Below are 20588 nucleotides of genomic sequence, written 5' to 3' on the forward strand. Positions count from 1 at the left end.
GGGTGCCTCCTCCAAAATTGTGAATATCATTACACTTTGTCAGGGGTTCTGATGTTTGGGTGGGGCTCTAGTGATTAAATAGCAAATATGCATTAATATTTTAAAGATTTTCTCCTCTGCCTCTGAGTATTAAGCAAACAACTTATTTCCAATAATATAAATGCATAAATAATATTATAAGTACATGTGCCTTTTCTCTGCTCCTTCATATCTAGGAGTCAAAATTGTAATAAGTGAAGCAAAGGAGAGTTCCTCCCCTTTGCTAAATATTTTAATCAAGAAATCCTTGTGTATAATTTAATAAACAGGTTATTTAACGAGAATACAAGAAAGAATGTTATATATATATATATATATATATATATATATATATATATATATATATATATATATATATATTAGGGATGTCAACGAGTACCCAGTTAACCGGGTACTCGATCGAACGTCCGAGTATCGAATACTAAAAACGGTACTCGGTTACTCGGATGTGTATTTTTTCTTATTTCAAGGTACATATTTTTATCAAAAACTTATCAGAAAATAACTCGGATACATGTATGCATACGGGTAATTAGCGTGTCGTCATCTACCCATGTAAACACCCGTTATTGCCTATGGCTGTGTATATGAAGTAATTAGTGACCAATCACCTGGTACACAGCTGTCCTCACCTATTGTGTTTCTTAATATTTTTTATGGCTTCAATGATTGTTTTTCAGTGAACATCGATTAATATGGTCTATTATCTTCAAATCATTTTTAAATTATTTAGTTAATATACGGCAGCGAAATCGGACGTGCATAGAAATGCATGCCGCAACCCACTTCAAAATAAGTAAAGATTAAAAAAAAATGTTTAAAGTCAGTTTCCATAGTAAGTTGAAAAAATATTAGACTAGCGATCCAAACAACGTCCGTTCCTCCTCTTTCGCTAGTCTAATCACAAACGTGCGTAACAGATTGTCCTCCTTTTGCGTTGATGAAATATAGATCTTAAACAAGAACTGTAAACCATTTGTAATTTTTGATGTATTTATTGCGTCATTTGTGTTTGTGTTTATTTAATAAATAAATTTAGTACCAAAAATTATTTCCGTTGGACTCCATGTTTATATCCATTCATAAAACGTGACAAAACAGCTCTGGAGTTTAACAAATTAACGATTAAAAATTAACAAACTCGTATTTACATTTTTACCGAGTACCCGGGTACTCGATCGGAAAAACGTCCGAGTAACCGATTATCAAAAATTGACCGATCTGACATCCCTAATATATATATATATCCAAATTTGAAACATTCACAGTGTCCGGTTTTTATATAGATAAAATTAAAAAAAGAAAGGCAACACAGGTTAAAACGTTAGCGGTTTCATTATTATCTTCAGACGTTTTACAAATACATAATGACGTTTTCTTGACTGTAATGTCTAACAAAACTATTAATACTTTAAAAATCATTATCTATAATTGAATCGGACAGCTAGCTATAAAATACGGTATGTTCACACCTCTGAAACCAAATACAACATTCATGTGTTTATATTACTAATTGGAGAACATGGGAAGGTTATACTCTGTGTGAAAGTTTTTCAGAAATCAAATTAAATCAAACTGTTAAGACTGGGTTTAAAGAGCTAGAGCCAAGAACCATCAAAATGTGCCTTAATTCAAAAATGAATGAGGATTTCAATATAGATAGTAGAGACTTTTAGCTTTTCATTACTGTTTTTTTTTTTAGATATCTATTATACTTTTTCAAGAAGAGATTTTACATTATGGTATTGTTTTCATTATGTTACATCGTAACGTCGTAAAAAATCCATGATTGCAATTATATGAACACATTTAAAAACTTAAAATTGGAATAGAGAAGTATCTAATCAGCATCATGATCATTTGACCAATATATTTTTTTAAAAACACAAAGAAAGGTGTTGATTTCATATTGCAGTTTATGCGATAATTGCGCGCGAGTGAAAACCGATTGCATTATATCCTATAGTACATGGAAGAATAATCTGTGTCCCTGAGACTGGGAATGATTTGACGAAGGAGCGTTCTACAGTATCTGCTATCTTTGTACACATGAGCACTGCAATAGTCCTTTTGTTTAGTATTAAAGTATCTTATACTATAGACGTGTAACTTATAAATGCTATATTCTACATTATTTTCTGATATCAAAAATAAATTCTGGAAAGCTTCACCTGAACTGGATAGAAATATAAAGGCAAATACATATTTTCAATAGAAAGTGATGTCCAGTATGGTAATTGTCAAACCCTTTTCGTAGCGAACATATGAGGCTATTAAAGATCTTATTCTAATTAAATTAAAATTGAATTATCAGAGAAGAGTACTTTGTGGGTGCGAAGGACCTATTTCCAAATCATATGTGCGTTTTTACAATGAAATGAATTAAAACAATTGAATGCCTCGCCGATTTTCGTCTAGTTTTCAGCATAAACTGAAAAAAGGGTTTTTGTAACTGATAGATTAATTTTATTTAAAATACATGAACTGAACAAAAACTTTCTATCTCGAAGTATGAGTTTTCTAGAGTAATAAGATATTATAATCCGCTAAATATTATAATATCGATATTTTTTTTTATTCAAAATATGTGACGAGATCAAAAGTTTAATTTCTAATCACAGGCACTTGTTTCGGTAATAAATTTTTGACCCATAGTATAATAATAACACAGGCATGTTTTGGTAATAAATTTTTGACCCATAGTAATATAACAACACAGGCATGTTTCGGTAATAAATTTTTGACCCATAGTATAATAATAACGCAAGGTATCCAACTCCGAATTACATGGAGTACCCCCCTCCCCCAGAATCGCACTCATTTACACTTTCAGAGGAAACGCACTGGCAAACTGTTTATACCTTTGTCTTCTACGATAATTTATCTACACAACCATATATAACATGCTTGTCTTTATTTTCTTTTATCTCTGTAAACAGCGTCAAATCTCTGCTCGCCGAGTGGAAAAGTCGATTTAACCCATGAAATGGTATATGCTAATCCTGGACAGAGAACAAATTTAAAAAGTGAGTGGTTTTAATACTTCAATTCCAGTGTTTAAATAATGCAGTGAATAAAAAGAATTTGTTTAAGTCTGATTTTCCCTGAAAACATAACGATGTCTATCCGATGTAATTTTAGAAGCAGATTTTTAGCCAATCAAAATCTCTACCCAGGATTAGCACATACCAAAACAAGTTATTATCACCGAAACAAGTGCTATTATATTATACTATAGGTCAAAAATTTATTACCGAAACAAGTGCCTGTGTTTCTAACATAAAACCCAATTCACATAGTTTTCAACATGACCACCCTTTCAAAAGTAATTATGATGAATGTTGAATGAAATTTAATTATAACGTACTATTATTTATAAACTGTAAATAAATGCTATGTCTTATAATTGTTGATTCATATAAACATTTACATAAAGTTTCATGTACAATAATTATCGATGTTAGACAACAAAAATTTTTTGACCCCCTCCCCTAAATACACGTATTTGAATTTAGTTTTTTCCTATCAGACATGTATCTTGCCCTAAAAGCAGAATCATGTTTAATTTTTTTTATTTATTATGTACTATCGCTTCCATTTGTGTTTTTTTTTTTTTGGTCGGGGAGGGGGGGGGGGCTATCGTAGCGGAACAGCGTTAACACATGCATTTTAATTTCGAAACGCATACATGAGAATGTACTGCATAAGAAACAGTGCGTATGTTTATTCTTTGTTATATTGTTGAACAGTTCAAGTATTTATATCAGTAAATGATTGTTTCTTGTCTCCAATATGTTTCATGTGTTTATAAAAATATCATCATTTAGAATCGCACGAAGAAATTAAAGATGCACATTCAGAAGAGTAGTACCCAGGAAAGGGGCAGGGTCAAATTATGTTTGGAGACCTTCCTCTACTTTTTTATTAGATTAAATAAACTTTTTCATCGCTGCTCTTCTCCTCCTACTCCTCGATTCCGTCAAAATTACCACCTTGCCACATTTTATTTTAATAATTAAAGCTTAACCAGCTAAACTACCAGTCTTTAGTGAAGGGCCTTTTCTAACAAAATAATTGTCCCAATTTCACGTTTATTGTAGTATTAAAATAGGTAGTATATAATATAGATTGACAAATAAAGTATGTCCTGGACTATTCATATTTCAAAAGCTTTATTCTTTCTGTTTAATTGTCACCCCCTTAAGTAACATTTTTACACCACTTCCGCAGGAATTCCCCTCTAAACTAATAATCCTTTGAATCTAATTTTTTTTTACCCTAATGATCTAATTTGTTAAAGCTGTCCGATCCATGCTATGTCTAATCACCCTAGATGTGATTTAGAAAGCCGGTACAAGTTGGCAAATAGTAAATGAGGGTCCAAAATATGTATTGGAAAGGCATTACTATCTTATATATCCTATGTGTGCAAATCGTAAGTGGGACACCTTTTTTCAGTGTATTTGGATCACCCCGGTATTGTACCTCAAAATGCATTCAGATGTAATAGAATTTCGGACACATTTGACATTGGGTCGGACACTTTTCTTAAGATATAAAATGATGCATATACGTATGCGCGGATCTATAGGGGAGAGGAGGGGGTGTTCCGGAGTTATTCAATTTCAGAGTTATTAGATCTATATAATAAAATGACCGATAGATGTCCTTGAAAACACTCCTCCACACATGCACACAAGAAACACGGACCCCTGTAAATTGGTAAGAAGAGTCTATTTAGCGGCTTGTTCAAGAGAAGTGTCTTGCACCCGCACCCCCTTTTAGGGAATTTTTTTTATTGTCAAAACATCCCGCCCCCTTTCCGCGCATTGGAATTTTTTTTTTCTCTTTTTTTCCCTTTTTGTGTTCGTCAAAAAATTCTAAGTCGTTTTATTTTTTAAACGGGTATATGATATGTAAGCTGTTAGCTAAATAAATTTATTGATTATTGGATCGAGAACACAATTAACCGATGTTGAATGCATAAATCCGTATAATTTCTTCATATAAAATATCAGTGTGTGAACAAGTCAAACTATTTCCGCTTCATGTATATCTAAAACGCGCATAATTTTTGCGTATTGTATGTATTTTAGAAAATAATTTGGCATTTGTATTTTTATTAATATAATAAATCTGAAAAAAAAGTTACGTTCAACATGTAGTACTGGCAAAAAATCGGAAACTGGATTTCGACACTTTTCAATTTTCTATTCTAAAATTATTTTGACAAACTTCAGATTCAAATTATCTATGAGATGCAGTCGACATCAAAAACGTCAAATTATGACGTCATCATTGATGTACGTAAGCATGAATGAAAAGAACGTAATTTTAAATTTTATATGAAACAACACATGTTAAATGTGAGTTTAAGATATTCTAAAACAAAATAATTGACAAATTAGGGATTATGTAGTTATCAAGAATAAATCTCATATACTAATAACTAATTTAAGCCATTTACGTATATAATGAACTCATAACTACTGTAAGATATTTTGCTTAAAAATGCAGATATGTAATATTTTTCTCTCTGCAAAGTTTGGAATCGGTACTTGAGTGGGGCCACATTCAAATTGTGAAATAACTACCGTAAAATTGACGTTTTTTAAGCAGTTTTTAACTTCATTTGTATATTTGATGCTGCGCATGTGCTAAAGACGGTGGTCTTTGTGGCCAAAAATTGTATGTAGAATAGCATGACATTATGCACTACAATATAACATATGACAGGCTTAGTGATTTCAAACTTAAATTTTGTCGAAAATTTAAGGCACATTTTGATGGTTCGTGGCTCTAGCTCTTTTTGAGTGAAATGTTTTTCTTTTTCTCTTCTTCAATTATATTCTCTCTAAAAAGTTTATAAAAAGGAAATACTTTAAATTGTCCGTGTACGCATATATCTATATGTTCGCTGAGTTTCATCTTCGAGTACGCGGGGACTTGAATCTGTTGTTTATGCACCCGGATTTTGGCTCTCAACGTGGTCCCCGTTTCACCGATGTAGAATTGGTTACACCCTCCGCAAGTAATATCATATATTAAATTTTTGGACTCGCATGTTATGTCCGAATTAATAAAAAAATCTTTTCCCCTAAAATTAATTGACGTTCCTTGTCTTAAAAAATGGTATGTGCCACAACGCGAGTTTTTACACTTCGTCACGGATTTTGTAGATTTCCTTATTTTGGAAGGACAGAGCATTTTTCTGAGGTTTTTTGACTTCCTTTTGCTGTTTATAAATTTAAATTTTGATAAAACACTTGACATTTCTTCATCTGTTTTGAGGATATCATTGAGATTTTGAACGATAGGAGTAATATTGTGATTGTTAAGGTTGTAAGTTGTGACTAGTGGTAATATTTTACTTTCCTCTATATCCTTAGCAGATGCGTTAATTAATTCTTGCCTGTCTAGTTCCTTTGCTTTCTTGATGCCGTCTTTAATTAAGTTTAAAGGGTTAAAGGATAATGTTGGTATGTGAGATATATTTTCAATTCCTCCATACGTTGATTTCTGGTTTCTTTCTCGCTGACTATTGTGCATATTTTTCGGGCTATTTTGGTACCCATAGCTGTGCCTTTCACTTGATGAAAATATTTTTCATTGAAAGTAAACACATTGTTCTTTAAAACTAATTCTGTAGCTTCTAATAAAAAATTTGTTGTAAATCGGTTGTCAATTTCATTTCTGTAATTTTCAATCCAGAAATTTCAAGCCTTGATTGCAGGGTACTGGTTATATTGGTGTATAAATTCACTACATCTAAAGTAACGGGTTTTGTGTCATAATCGACTTGGTTAGGTAGATGTCGTAAAAAATCTAAATCATCTAGGACAATTTAAAGTATTTCCTTTTTATAAACTTTTTAGAGACAATATAATTGAAAGGAGAGAAAAACATTTCATTCAAAAATTTAAACCCAGTCTTAACAGTTTGATTTAATTTGATTTCTGACAACAATTTCACACAGAGTATAACCTTCCCATGTTCTCCAATTAGTAATATAAACACATGAATGTTGTATTTGGTTTCAGAGGTGTGGACATACTGCAAGCATTTTATAGCTAGTTGTCAGATTTAATTATAGATAATGATATTTTTTAAGTATTAATAGTTTTGTTAGACATTACAGTCAAGAAAACGTTATTATTCATTTGTAAAACGTCTGAAGATAATAATGAAAGCGCTAACGTTTTAACCTGTGTTGCCTTTCTTATATATATACAGAGAGAGAGAGAAACAAGATTTAAAAAATTGAATGTTTTGTGTAAATGAGCAACGTATGCTCAAAGTCAGATTTTTGGTTTTAAAGCAGTATAAAAGATTGACATGAATATTATATATTTAGCAAAAGTTGCTAAGGGCCAATGTACCGAGGTTTACATCTGACAATTGAAGAGTTATCGACAGGTAAAGTATGGTTGGCAAGAAACTGCATAAAGTTGTTTTATACTTTTATCAAGTGAACAAGTGATCACAAAGAGCCAGCGTGACTAGGGGAAATGTTATAGTTAGTGAGATGAGCCAAATAGCCACGTTTTATAGCCTAGGCTCTCTTTGTGTAGTTAATTGAAGCAGGAGGCAAGTGACAAAAAACATATATGTATATATTGAATACCATGCACACTTGGTAAGTGTCCATTGTATTTGTATATTTTTCATTCATTATCATCCCTGTTTCTACTTTAAATCGTTACATTCAAATGAAAGTACAATAAACAAAAACACACTATTTGGACATAGCAACGACACGTGTTATATTTATTGTACAATTTACATTCATGTAATCTGTAAAATATGAAAATTCATATTTATATACAAATATATCGTAATGTTGGATTGAATAAATATAGATAAAATTTAAAGCTTTAATCGTGCTCTACGTTTCGTCCTAAACTGATGTCATAAAATTTAAACAACTATTGACCTCTTATATCTTCCTAACGAGACCGGTTCTAAAGAACCACGTGATATTAACCAGGTATTCGAATGAAAACCTTATTATTCCAAACAAGTAATTCATTACAAAACCAACCTAATTCGTTCCTGAAACGAAAAAAAATCATATTAAACTTAAGAAAAACCAAGCACGATCACAAGAAGATCACTCGGATCTCGAATGTTACAATAAGCAAGGGTATTTTTATCAGATTTTTGAAATTCTCAGCTACATCGCTTTATCTATCAGTTAACAGTTTAATACTTCAATGGATCCTTTGAGTTGTGTTGTATTCAGTGTTGTATTATACTCAGGTGACCGTTGAGGCCGTTGGGCCTTTTGTTTTCTATAGTTTGGCTGACAAATCGGAATGTAGTTTTAAATTAATTAAGGTCTTCCGTCTTCAGCGGAAGACCTTCTTGTTATTCTTAGGTTTCTTTTTCACTTTTATTAAGGTCTTCCGTCATCAGCGGAAGACCTAACTGTTATTCTTAGGTTTCTTTTCCACTATTTTTATTATTGTTTTTTTTCCTACCGATTTTGTACACGCGAGTTCTCGGAAACGGCTTGTTTGATTTTCATAAAACTTTCAGGTCTGGTAGAACATCAGTAAATCTAGATATAATTATATTGTTTTTATTTTGATGACGTCACTTCAGGTCCGGAGATTTTCGAGATTTGGTGATTTTCGAGGGTTAGTTTGTCCGGGCATTTTCAAGAAAAGCACTAAAGGCAGGAACATGAGATTTTCAGTGATGATAGAGTCACATATGTACATGGAAGTTCATTTTTCCCAGAAATTCCAAACTTAAACGTCCGCCAAGACCAAAACTTTTATCTTCTTTTTCCAAGATGCTAACTTTGATGCCTCATATCTTGCTTAATTCTTAACGGATTTTGATCAAATTTTCAGAGTTTATAGACATTTTAAAACTTTTTCAAAATATTGTAATGCATATCAGAATTTCCCTTTCACTTCTGAGGTATTCTCCTTTGATTGAAATTTAATTGGCTTTCTTTACATGCCAATGCTCCGAAATTACATAAGCTTGAGCAGAAACATCATTAAATTTAAAGAATAGAAGCATTGCAGTTATACAGATTGACTTTTGTATTTTGTTTTCTTTGCTCAAAATGGCGCTAGAGAGGGGTCAAAAATTAGGACGCCTAAATGAGCCGAAAACTGAACATATTTTCCTTGGTATCTTTTAAACTAAAAATATTTTGTTAAGACATGTAGAATATAAAAGATGTGTACAATTTTTAAATCTTCCATTTGGCACCACTAAAAAGGGGCTGGCCCCTTACATTAGGGATCTAGGGCCCTTGAAAGTTTTTCCTTTATAACTCAAAAACGATAAATATTTCGATATGGCTATCGATAAAAAAATTGTTCCTTTATATCTTCTTTATCTCATGAAAATATTATTTTGTTCGAGTCTTGTGTATGGTACAGTAGGAATAAAAAGCTAGAGCTGTAAACAAGTAACCGTTTTCATTTGGCAATTGAAGAGAATTTTTCATGCGTATAACTGAAATAAACTTGCTATAAATAATATATCTTACAACATAGAATCCTAATATTTTTTTCCTTTTTTTTTAAATTATAGGTTTTAAACATGCTCTTTGGTTCCCGTACAGATTATTCGGTGACAACTTTCTCTTTTAATGGTGTTTTAAGATAAAGAAGCCTTCCAAGAGAGAGAGAGAGTGAGGAAAAGTATAAAAACCTTGTCTTTATTTAAATATGAAAGCAAACAATATCAATTTAAAAGAAAGTTGTTAAGATTAAAATAATTCACAATCATTAACTGCGCGCTTTTTACATTCACCTGGAGCCCAGACTGTGCTCTGTTTACCGTTACGTAACCCATCCCTCGATCAAGCGTGGCCGAGAAGATCAGAGATCCACCGCGTGTAACCATTGACCCACAGTAGTAAACAAACATCGGCTTATTAAATCTATTTTGTAAACACGACAATTAGTGGGAAATTGTTAATATCGAATCTTTGAGATTATTTCGGCTTATCTTTGTTTTAAATCATCGATCATCGATGATACATGTAGTCTTAATCCAAAATGACTAGTCCATAAAATCATTTCTAATCTCATTTGTTTCAACTGTCAACTATAAATTATTTATTTAAAAAAGACATTCTGCTTGTTAAACTCATTTAATGTGTTTTTTTTTTCCAAATATACACTGTAATTGCAAAGATGCTGCCGGGTTTAGTGTTTGTTTACAATTACGCAACCAACCAGTCCTACGATCGCCTTTAGTCATGGCACCATCGCGTGCATGTGAACCAGCGATCAGTGACCAAACGCTCTTTTGAATGTAATTTACAAACATAATGATTTACAGAAAAATATTTTTTTTTTAGATTTAATCGAATTTTTCAAATAAATTGTCTTAATAACTTTGATAAGATTTTAGTACAAAACACTACGGCAGTTAATCAGTCTTAAATTTTAATTGTTTGCTATCTCCATATTTCATTGTTTTAACGTTGCCAACAATTTACAATTTAAATTGTTTGTTATCTCCATATTTCATTGTTTTAACGTTGCCAAATTTATTTCCCAATCATGTGTGTAATTTTGTGTTTAATTTTGGAGATTCATTGCGTGTGGACTAGGATCTGAGGTTACTTTACTTTAACCATTAAAAGCACAAGCTTTGCGCTTTTTCTACGTTGTGAAAAAGAAAATCCGTTTCAACACAAAAAATTATTACGAATTATTTCCATACACACATCACATGTTATTATAATGATTATACCGACTTTAAACATGTAAAGTGAATCGTCAGAATCAAAAGGGTGACCAGTCTTATTTCAAAATGATTCGTTATTCTTTTTAAAGAAGAAAACAATGGAATGGATTAAACATTGAAAGGTAACTCCGGCACGTGGCCAAGGTGTGAAATTCATTAAGGACCTCTGTGTCGCACTATGCCTATTTACGGTGGTAAAAGTTTTCGTACAGATTGTAAAGTTTTAATTAAATATTTTAAGATTTAAAAGCAATAAATTTGATTTATTTTTATAATTAATTCAAAACCCGTAAATGATTTTCTTCCTTTTTTAAACACCCAATTTTAAGTGAACGCACCCAAAATCTACCTAATTCAAGATCAATAATATACCGCCTGTCAATCATTGAAAAAACAATTACAGCTTCTGATTTGATTGACATGCCAGCTGCGTGGGCTACCTGATAATCCGAGTATGCATGTTTTGAAAACAGTTACCTGGACACGTGTCAAATGCTTTCATGTACCGCGTGAATGGTCACTTTGTATACACTCTGGTTTAAAAAAATGTCGCTGCTATATTGGTTGGTAATTTTATTTTTAAAAAATAATTGAGAGTAGATAATTTAACAATGACTTAGTGATTTTTTTTTCAAATCTCCACTGCTGTTTTATACTTGTTAGCGATATTACGTACAAGATAACTGTAGAACTTTTCGAAGAAAAATTAGCGGCTATTCAAGCCATCTCATCTTTCAATAACTGGGATCCGGAGAGGGAAGAAGTTCCTGTATCAGCACAGACGGATAATTCTTCTGAACCCTTTATTCAACCTGTGCCCGAATTTTAAGAATATCCGTAACAGCGTAACGCCCCTGCCCTTGCACGTGGGTACACGGAAACTCAATTCGCCATAATCTGAAGCAATCGACCCCCTCCCCTTCCATTGAAAATTATAACAAAATGCAAGGGAATAAATAAGAAAAGATATTTTGCAGTATATTGTATCTAACGCCATGCATTACGAAAGATTCCTTTTATATCGAAATCTGTAAACAGGGGATAAAAACACGGACCCTCGGAAATGGCGAACATTTGGACACCACTGTTGGCCAGAAAAGTAAATAATATTCTGATCGTGGTAAATGTCCACACAATAAGTGGAATCTTTTTATTTCAACATTCACATGTAGTATGCTATCATCATAATTTTGTAGTGTAATAATATTAAACATCGATGGCAGGGCTATAAACCTGTAGTATTCCAGAATAAATTTCAGAATTTATTTATATATTTTTAAATAGTTATTGGGACGGAAAAGCTAAGCACCAAAAAAATTTTAGTCTTACTTGAATATCACAAATTTATTATCATTACTTAAAACAGTCTATATATTTACAACAACTTCGTTTCAATTGTTAAAGTCATAAGCGGCAGCATAAATCGTTTACAGTATAGAATAGAGTATTTTCTTGAAAAAAAAAACAAACTTGTATGTGTCTTACATATATTATTTTTCTGGGTAAGTTAAAAATAAATTACGTAGAATTCAAATATCGAGAGAAAGAAAGGGGGTGAGAGAGAGATTCATTTGCTCGTGTACGTACATAGTTCCTGTATCAAATATCTTTTAATTCCCTTCATTTTATTAACTATATCAATACAATAACTCTTTTCTATAAATCTGTTTGTTGATTATTTTCAACTTCAATCACAATCTGTAGTGCTAAAATTAAGTCCATGCATGGTACTACTTGTACACCTGTCAATTAAGATCACTCGATATATATTTTTTAAATCCTTTGTCCATGCATTCCTCTTAAACGGACAAGGGATCAGTAAATTATATCAACTTAACTGCACTGAACATATATTTTTTTTTAATTTCACTGCACAAGTGTCCTGAATAAAACCGCGTGGTTTGGGTTTGTAAACGTTTTTTCGATCGCAATCAGGATTTTTAAACATACAGTCGTTTGACCAGTTGCAAATAGGAAACTGATTAGGCGGTATATTAAATATATGACAGCATTATTTCAGAATCTAATTTGTTTGTCAAAGTCATTCAATGACTTGCAGAATTAAATGTTGTTTCATAAAGGTACAGCCTTTAAAAGAAAACTTTTAATTTGAGCAAGTTAACATGGGTACTAATTTTACTAATTTTAAGAATAAGCCGATAGGTTCCGAATACCTAAGCGGTTTCCGTGCAATTTGACCCTAAATTAACAAGAAGTCTGTGAGCCAATGCTCACTAATAATACCCCCGCTCTGATGTGAATACACAAGTTCAGTTATGGACAAACACAGTGATAATCAGGAAATTGACATCGGATTTGTAAAAACTGAATCCCAACATATGGCATGCCTAAACAAAGAAAAAAATTCAAGCATCTGCGATGAGTAGTTGCTGAGAAAACTACGACCAAAATTTATTATGTATGGTACGGACAGATGCACGGATAAACAGGAAGTTGACATCGGATTTGTTCCAAAAATGAATCCTATTATATGGCATGCCTAAACAAAGATTGTGCTAAAATTTCAAGCATCTGCAATGAGTAGTTGCTGAGAAAACTACGACCAAAATTTGTTATGTATGGTACGGACAGACGCACGGATAAACAGGAAGTTGACATCGGATTCGAACAAAAATTAATCCCACCATATGGCATGCCTAAACAAAGAGTGTGTTAAAATTCCAAGCACCTATGATGAGTAGTTGCTGAGAAAACTGCGACCAAAGTTTGTTATGTGTGGTACGGACAGATGCACGGATAAACAGGAAGTTGACATCGGATTAGTACAAAAATTAATCCCACCATATGGCATGCCTAAACAAAGAGTGTGTTAAAATTTCAAGCACCTGTGATGAGTAGTTGCTGAGAAAACTGCGACCAAAGTTTGTTATGTGTGATACGGACAGACGCACGGATAAACAGGAAGTTGACATCGGATTCGTACAAAAATGAATCCCACCATATGGCATGCCTAAACAAAGATTGTGCTAAAATTTCAAGCATCTGCGATGAGTAGTTGCTGAGAAAACTACGACCAAATTTTTTTATGTATGGTACGGACAAACGCACGGATAAACAGGAAGTTGACATCGAATTCGTACAAAAATGAATCCCACCATATGGCATGCCTAAACAAAGAGTGTTTTAAAATTTCAAGCACCTGTGATGAGTAGTTGCTGAGAAAACTGCGACCAAAGTTTGTTACGGACAGACAGACGGACAGACAGACAGACAGACACACAAGGGTAAAACAGTATACCCCCCTCTCCTTCGGAGCGGGGGTATAAAAATATCCGTCCAAAACATTATCAATTGACATGCATTAGAAACGTTAAAATAAATGCTTACCAGTAAGTAAGTGGTATTTCAAGAGGATAAAGAGAAATAACAGTCACATTTACAATGAAGAAAAAATAGAAAAGTAACTTACATGTATTACATAGTGTTATTAATGGGTATTCGGAATTAGTAAAATGACAACACGAAAATATTCCGATATCTTTCGGTGGTCTAATTATTTATTTTCGGCAAGCTTTTGGTATTTATTAAAATACATATAAAATTTACTTTTGATAGTTGAAACGTTGTTTTATGTGAAAAATTGCCGTCTTTGCAGACGTTTTTCTGCAGACAAACGCGTCGCGGTGATGCAGATAAGTTGCATTGTGAAAGTATGACGCCTGTTTCAAGTACGATATCGAACACAAACTGACAGCACAAAATCAAAATTTCACATAATTCTAACACTCATAAATAAGCCTTTATACCATATGTAATGAATTTATTTTTACACTTTTGAACTTATTAATTATCAGCTCTTAAATTATTAATTATTCGGAACTGGTCAAACGACTATATTCATTTGCCAATTTCCTTATTATGCACATTGGCTGTATTGAAAAAAAAATGAATTTATCTTTATAACAAATGTTAATATAATTTTTAGCTGACATTAACTTACGCTTATTAACACGAAAGCCATGCAATTGTAAAATAGTTGATTAAATTTCCTCTCATCACTATACGTACCCCCCCCCCCCCCCGAAATGAATAAAAAATTTCTCTCAGAGGCGAAGTTTTCCATCGGTTGGTTCACTCAGGTAAGTATAAGTGAGGGCGGAGCTGAACAGAAACTGATGTTGAATTCCAAGAGAATCGCACTATTTATTTATTTACATTCCTAAATACATAGGGACCTGATTTTCTGCAAGTTTTTCAAAGAGCTAGAAATTCTCTCTTTTTATTTGGAAATGCAGGCCCGTCAAAACGTCGATCGTAAAAAAGTATTGACTATTTCAAAATAATTTCAATCTTTAATCAGTATCTCTGAGTCATCTCTCAAGCCAAAGACTCAATTTTCATTTTCTGTTCATAATTTGTTCATTCTTTATCATCGTTGTTTGCTTTCTTGGTGTATTGTCATACTGTTATCGGTAGCTCAGTTGGTAGGCGCTCGCTCAGTGATCGGGAGGTCGTGAGTTCGAATCTCGGCCGCGACTGACCTTACTCGATCAAAGATTGGAAGCAGTTGTTCCTTCGCCATGTGCTCGGTACTTTGAAGTGAAAGTTGCGGGTCTTTCGGATGAGACTAAAAACCGAGGTCCCGTGTCACGGCAGGCGTTGGCACGATAAAGATTCCTCAAGGCTCACTGGCCCTGAGTGCCGAGTAAAGATCAAAACTTGAAGCCCTTAAGCGGTATATGTTGACGTCTCTATATGAGTCTCTATACAATATACAATCAATCAACCAATCGTTGTTGTCGTTGCAAACGTAATTGTAATTTTTTTTTCATTTTTATCTTTTCAAGAATCACTGGGCCATTATCAACCAAACTTAGGTCAGAAGAATATTCTTTGGTAAAGTTTTGTTCAAATAAGGGCCACATCCTCTTCCAACAGAAGATAATTTAGAAATACAGGTAGTAAAAATTGGAAGGGGTCATTTGATAATATTATTCTCAAGAACCACTAGGCCAGAATGAGAAAACAGGAAAACTTCCTGACAAAGTAAAGATTCATTTTTTTTTTTCAAATCATAATTCTAGGGAGAAGCTTGGGACCAAAATGCATATTCAAACGAAGTGTGTGTATGTGTAAGGGGGGGGGGGGGGTTAAGGAATCACATTGTTCGTCTGGCTGTTCATTTTTCCCGCTGTCCGTCTGTCCCTCCAAGTTTGCCCAGACTATAACTTTGTTATGGAGAAACTGGAAGCTCATACTTGGTACAAAGATTGCCAATGATCCTAGGGTCATTCATGGTCTTGATCCAAGGTCATTCCGACAAATTCAAGGTCACTGGAGAAGAATAAAAGTTTGTTCGAGCCATTTATTTGTAAGAGAGAATCGCTGGAAGTTCATACTTGATACAGGGATTGCTTATGACAAAAGGGTTTGCTACGACTTGACACAAGGTCATTCCTGATAGTTCACTTAAAGAAAAGTGTATGATTACTAAATGGGCTATAATTTGAAAGCTCATACTTGGTACAAAGATTGCTTCTGATCCTCCGGTTTGAAATTACTTCAAAAAAGGTCATTCCAGCAAATTCAGGGTCATTGACAGAATAAGTTTTAAAATTCCGTTCTAGACTATGAATTTCGAAGGGAATCACAAGAACATCTTTCTTGAAACAGAGGGTGTTTGAGATTGTGGATTTGTCTTGACCCCGACCCAAGGTTTTTCCGGCAAGTTCAAGGTCACTGACGGAAAAAATAACTTCTTTTCCATGCTATGACTTTGTAAGAAAAAAACCACTGGAAGCTGTTACTTGATACAGAGATTGCTTTTGATCGGATGCTGTGTCATGACCTTGATCAAAGGTCTTTCTGGTAAGTTCAAGGTCACTGGCAGAGAAGTACAAAATTCTTGACAAGCCGTAACTTTATAATGAGAATCACTGGAAGCTCATACTTAGCACAGAGGTTGTTTATTACCTTAGGGTGTGTCATGACTTTGACTAAGGTCATTCAAGTTTAAGGTCACTGATATATCTATATATAATAAGTAAAATTTATAACAGGTCATGGCATGTATCCGTATTTCACTGAAAGATTATGTATGACCAGATGATGTGTAATTTTCAACTCACTGAATTAATTTTTTTTTTATTTTGTATTGCAGACAATATGTTCTGCTTTATAGAACATTTTGTGATAGCATGTCGAAAAGCACCCTTTTTACTTTTATTTACGGAGTGGACTTAGAGTTTTGGACTCAAAGTTTAAAGGCCAACACAGAAATTTAAGGAATCCAACATTTTTTAAATATCCTTACTGGACATAATAAATTTTCGATGAATTTTTTTAAATAATTAAAGTTAACCTATTTAATTACAAGCATCGTAGATAAGATTGATCGATTAGTTGTATGTTGTTTTACGTCCCATTCGAGAATTTTTCACTCATATAGAGACGTCACCATATACCGGTTAAGGGTTTCAAATTTTGACCTTTACTCGGCACTCAGGGCCATTGAGCCATGAGGGATCTTTATCGTGCCAACGGTTGCCGTAGCACGGGGCTTCGGTTTTTAAGGTCTCATCCGAAAGACCCGCAACTTTCACTTCAAAGTGCCGAGCACATGGCGAAGGAACAGTTACTACCCATTTTCTATCGACTTAGGTCGATAGGGCAGTCGCGGCCGAGATTCGAACTCACGACCACCTGATCACGGAGAGAACGCTCTACCGACTGACTTACCGTGAACGGTTTTGAAGATAAGATGTTTTATCCTGGAGGTTAAACTTTTTGAGTACGTGCTCAAACTCATACTCCGTTCTCTAAAACCTTACTCATACTCAAAATTTGTATACAAATTAGAGAGGAATTTTTAGCAAGAGTATGGTTTTGGAGTAAGGAGTTTAAGTTTGAGCACTGAGTACATACTCAGAAAGTTTTATAACCTCCAGGCCTGGTCTTAAAGAAAATAAATGATCTTGTCTAGTCGGAAACGAACAGATGGATATTAGCCATAACTGGAAACTGTTATGGTTTAATGCAAGGTCATTTGGACAAGTCCAAGGTCACAGAGAGAAACTGAAAAATTGTCTTCTGCCATTCTGCTGGTAAAACATTGGAATGTAAAACTTCATTCGAGACGACTTTTCACCTAATAAAGTGTAATGACCTTGACCCAAGGTCAGTACTTCCTGTCCACAGCTCCAACGGAAGACCTACTCGTTGCTTTGCAATGAGCTTTGCTCTAGTTATTGTTTTTTTTTTTTCTTACCGATTTTGTGCACGCGATTTCTCGAAAACGGCTAGATGGATTTCCATGAAACTTTCAGGACTTATGTAGCATCAGTTGAACCTTATGCCTTTTTTCTGTTTTGATGACGTCACTTCCGGTCCGGAGATATTGCCGATTTAATGGTTTTCGAAGGGTCGGGTTGTCCCCAGATTTTCTCATATACGGCTTTAGTTAGAAACATGAAACTTTCAGGTATGGTAGACCTATGTCTGTAGATATGCATAACGCATTTCATTTTTACCGGAAGTGCCGCACGTCGGTCCTCGCAATGGCCCGAAAAAAATCCTATCGGGAATTTTAAATTTTCTAACACTTTTTCTATAATATCTTTTTACCTGTAAATATTTTGTTAAAACATATAGAACAAAAGTTGTGAAGAATGTTACGATCCTTCAAACGATACCAACAATAAGGGCCTGGCCCCTAAAATTAGGGAGCTAGAGGGGCCAAAAGTGTTTTCCTGATATCTCAAAAAGTATTGAGAATTTGTATAGCTTCATAGAAGCAAAGTTGTTCAAAATGATAAGTAGCAGCTAAGGAGACCATTAAAAGTCGTCAAAATGACGTCACTTCCGGTCACACCGAGAGTAATGGTGAATGGCTCATTTTTACACATATGACCGTAGAAGTCTCTCGATCTCAATCTCATCTCCTTCAAATTTAGACGGAAGACTTATTTGTTGCTTTGCAACAAGCTCGTCTAGTTTGTTATTATAATCCTAAGTACAGCAATCTAGCAAAATTCTTGGGTATTTTAAGACGATTTTAAGGTAAAAAGAAACGTCCCTTTCTTTAAGTAAAATGCATGGAAGGGGACGAAACAAGGTATACGTACATAGTAAGTAATACTAATGCAGAAACGATTTATCGCCTTAGGCCGTTTCAAAAATATCAACAATACCCCAAAACCGAGCTAGCCTGAAACAGTGTGTGTCTTACTCTTCCTTTAAGAAACATGCACTCATCCAATATTTACATTAACTCCCAGTGCCCGTGTCCTCAATGACCGTGATATGTAGGGAGATAGCTAAGGGGTATTGCCCGCAGTTTTTGTACTGATGTGAGATTCCGCAGGTCTCGGGTTCAACCTCGGGTTGGGCGGAGGGAGTGATACCCTATAAACTGAATTTAGCTATCTATTTATCTGTCTCTCTCTCTATCTATAAATGGGTTTTCTTTCATATAATTAATGTTTTAACAGGTGACTTGGACTGTACTTACAGAGGATGTCCGAGTTCAAACTGTGACCGAAAAACAGGTGTTTGTCAGTCGATCTGTCTAGCGGGGTATTTCGGTACTTATTGTAACATAACCTGTCCCAATTGTGACAGTGCTGGATGTGACAAGTCAACAGGATTGTGCATCGGTTCATGTAAAGCTGGATTTTATGGGATAAATTGTCAACTTTCTTGTAGCATCAACTGCAATCGCACTAGTTGTGTAAAGGCTTCTGGAAAATGCGCTGGTAATTGTATACCTGGATGGTATGGAGAGAAATGCGACCAGGCATGTCATTCGAATTGTGCTCATGGAATTTGCTATCGTGAAACAGGCAAATGTGAAAGTTGCATTGCTGGTTTCTATGGTGGGAAATGTTCCTTCGTTTGTAGTTCTAACTGCAATACATCAAAATGTGATCGTACGAATGGGACTTGCTTTGGCTGTACATCGGGTTGGTACGGCGGTACATGCAAAATCAGATGTGGAGATAAATGTGATCATCTTATTTGCTCGCAGGACACGGGCAACTGTGCAAAATGCAAAGCAGGATACTATGGAGCTAAGTGTGATTCGGCATGTTCAGGGTGTGCCCCAAACAACGGTCAGTCTAATTGTGCACAGGCCGACGGTGTATGTTTGAACAAATGCATCACAGGGTTTTACGGCAATAAGTGCACAATGGCATGCGACAACAAGTGCATGTACAATAATTGTGAAAATACAGCAAGAAACTGTTTAGATGGCTGCCAAATTGGATATTATGGACCAGATTGTCAATCTGTCTGTAGTGCTGACGAATGTTTATCCAACATTTGTGATAGATCTACCGGAAAATGCCAGTCCGACTGTGTGAAAGGTTTTTATGGTCAAAATTGTAATGAATCCTGTGTAAACTGTGCCTCCAATGGTTGTGATAAATTCAGTGGAAAATGTAACGGTAAGGCAGATTTAAATTTTACGCTTTAATGTTTTTTAAATACACGTGACAAAGGGTGTGTTTAAATCTCTTTGACAAGTAAAACAATTCTTTATGTCTCCCAATAGACAAAAAGAGCATGTTCGTGTCAAGCAAGAAAACCGAGTGTATTTTTAAGACGAGCAAAGATGCCCTTGCTAGATTGTGAAATTATGACTCCTGAGTTGGGGGGGGGGGGTACTAAAGTGAGGGCGAGGATCCATTGAACATATAATAGAATTCTTCAATTCCTTCAAGATTTTTGTATCTGTTCTTGATATTAGACTAATTAATTGCATTGTTATGATGAGCTAATTTAAGGTGCTTCCTTCACTAGGTCATAAGTTAAGATGGGGCACAATTGATCATATATAATAAATATGCATTTATACAGTAACTGTT

General features: G+C 34.2%; 1 protein-coding gene across 1 annotated transcript in view; it reads left to right on the forward strand.

Moving 5' to 3' along the window:
* LOC133180111 (multiple epidermal growth factor-like domains protein 6) overlaps positions 1–20355 on the forward strand; it is a 58998-nt gene extending 38643 nt beyond the window's left edge. The window contains exons 3-4 of the mRNA XM_061314687.1: positions 19212–20168; positions 20276–20355. Of these exons, the coding sequence (XP_061170671.1) occupies positions 19212–20168; positions 20276–20355 (1037 nt within the window). The remainder of the gene's footprint in view (positions 1–19211; positions 20169–20275) is intronic.
* Positions 20356–20588: the final 233 nt, after the last annotated feature.

The sequence above is a fragment of the Saccostrea echinata genome, unplaced genomic scaffold (assembly GCF_033153115.1).
Source record: "Saccostrea echinata isolate AGI-Se365-2 ecotype Australia unplaced genomic scaffold, CSIRO_AGI_Sech_v1 ptg000006l, whole genome shotgun sequence".
In the NCBI taxonomy this organism is placed as follows: Eukaryota; Metazoa; Mollusca; class Bivalvia; order Ostreida; family Ostreidae; genus Saccostrea; species Saccostrea echinata.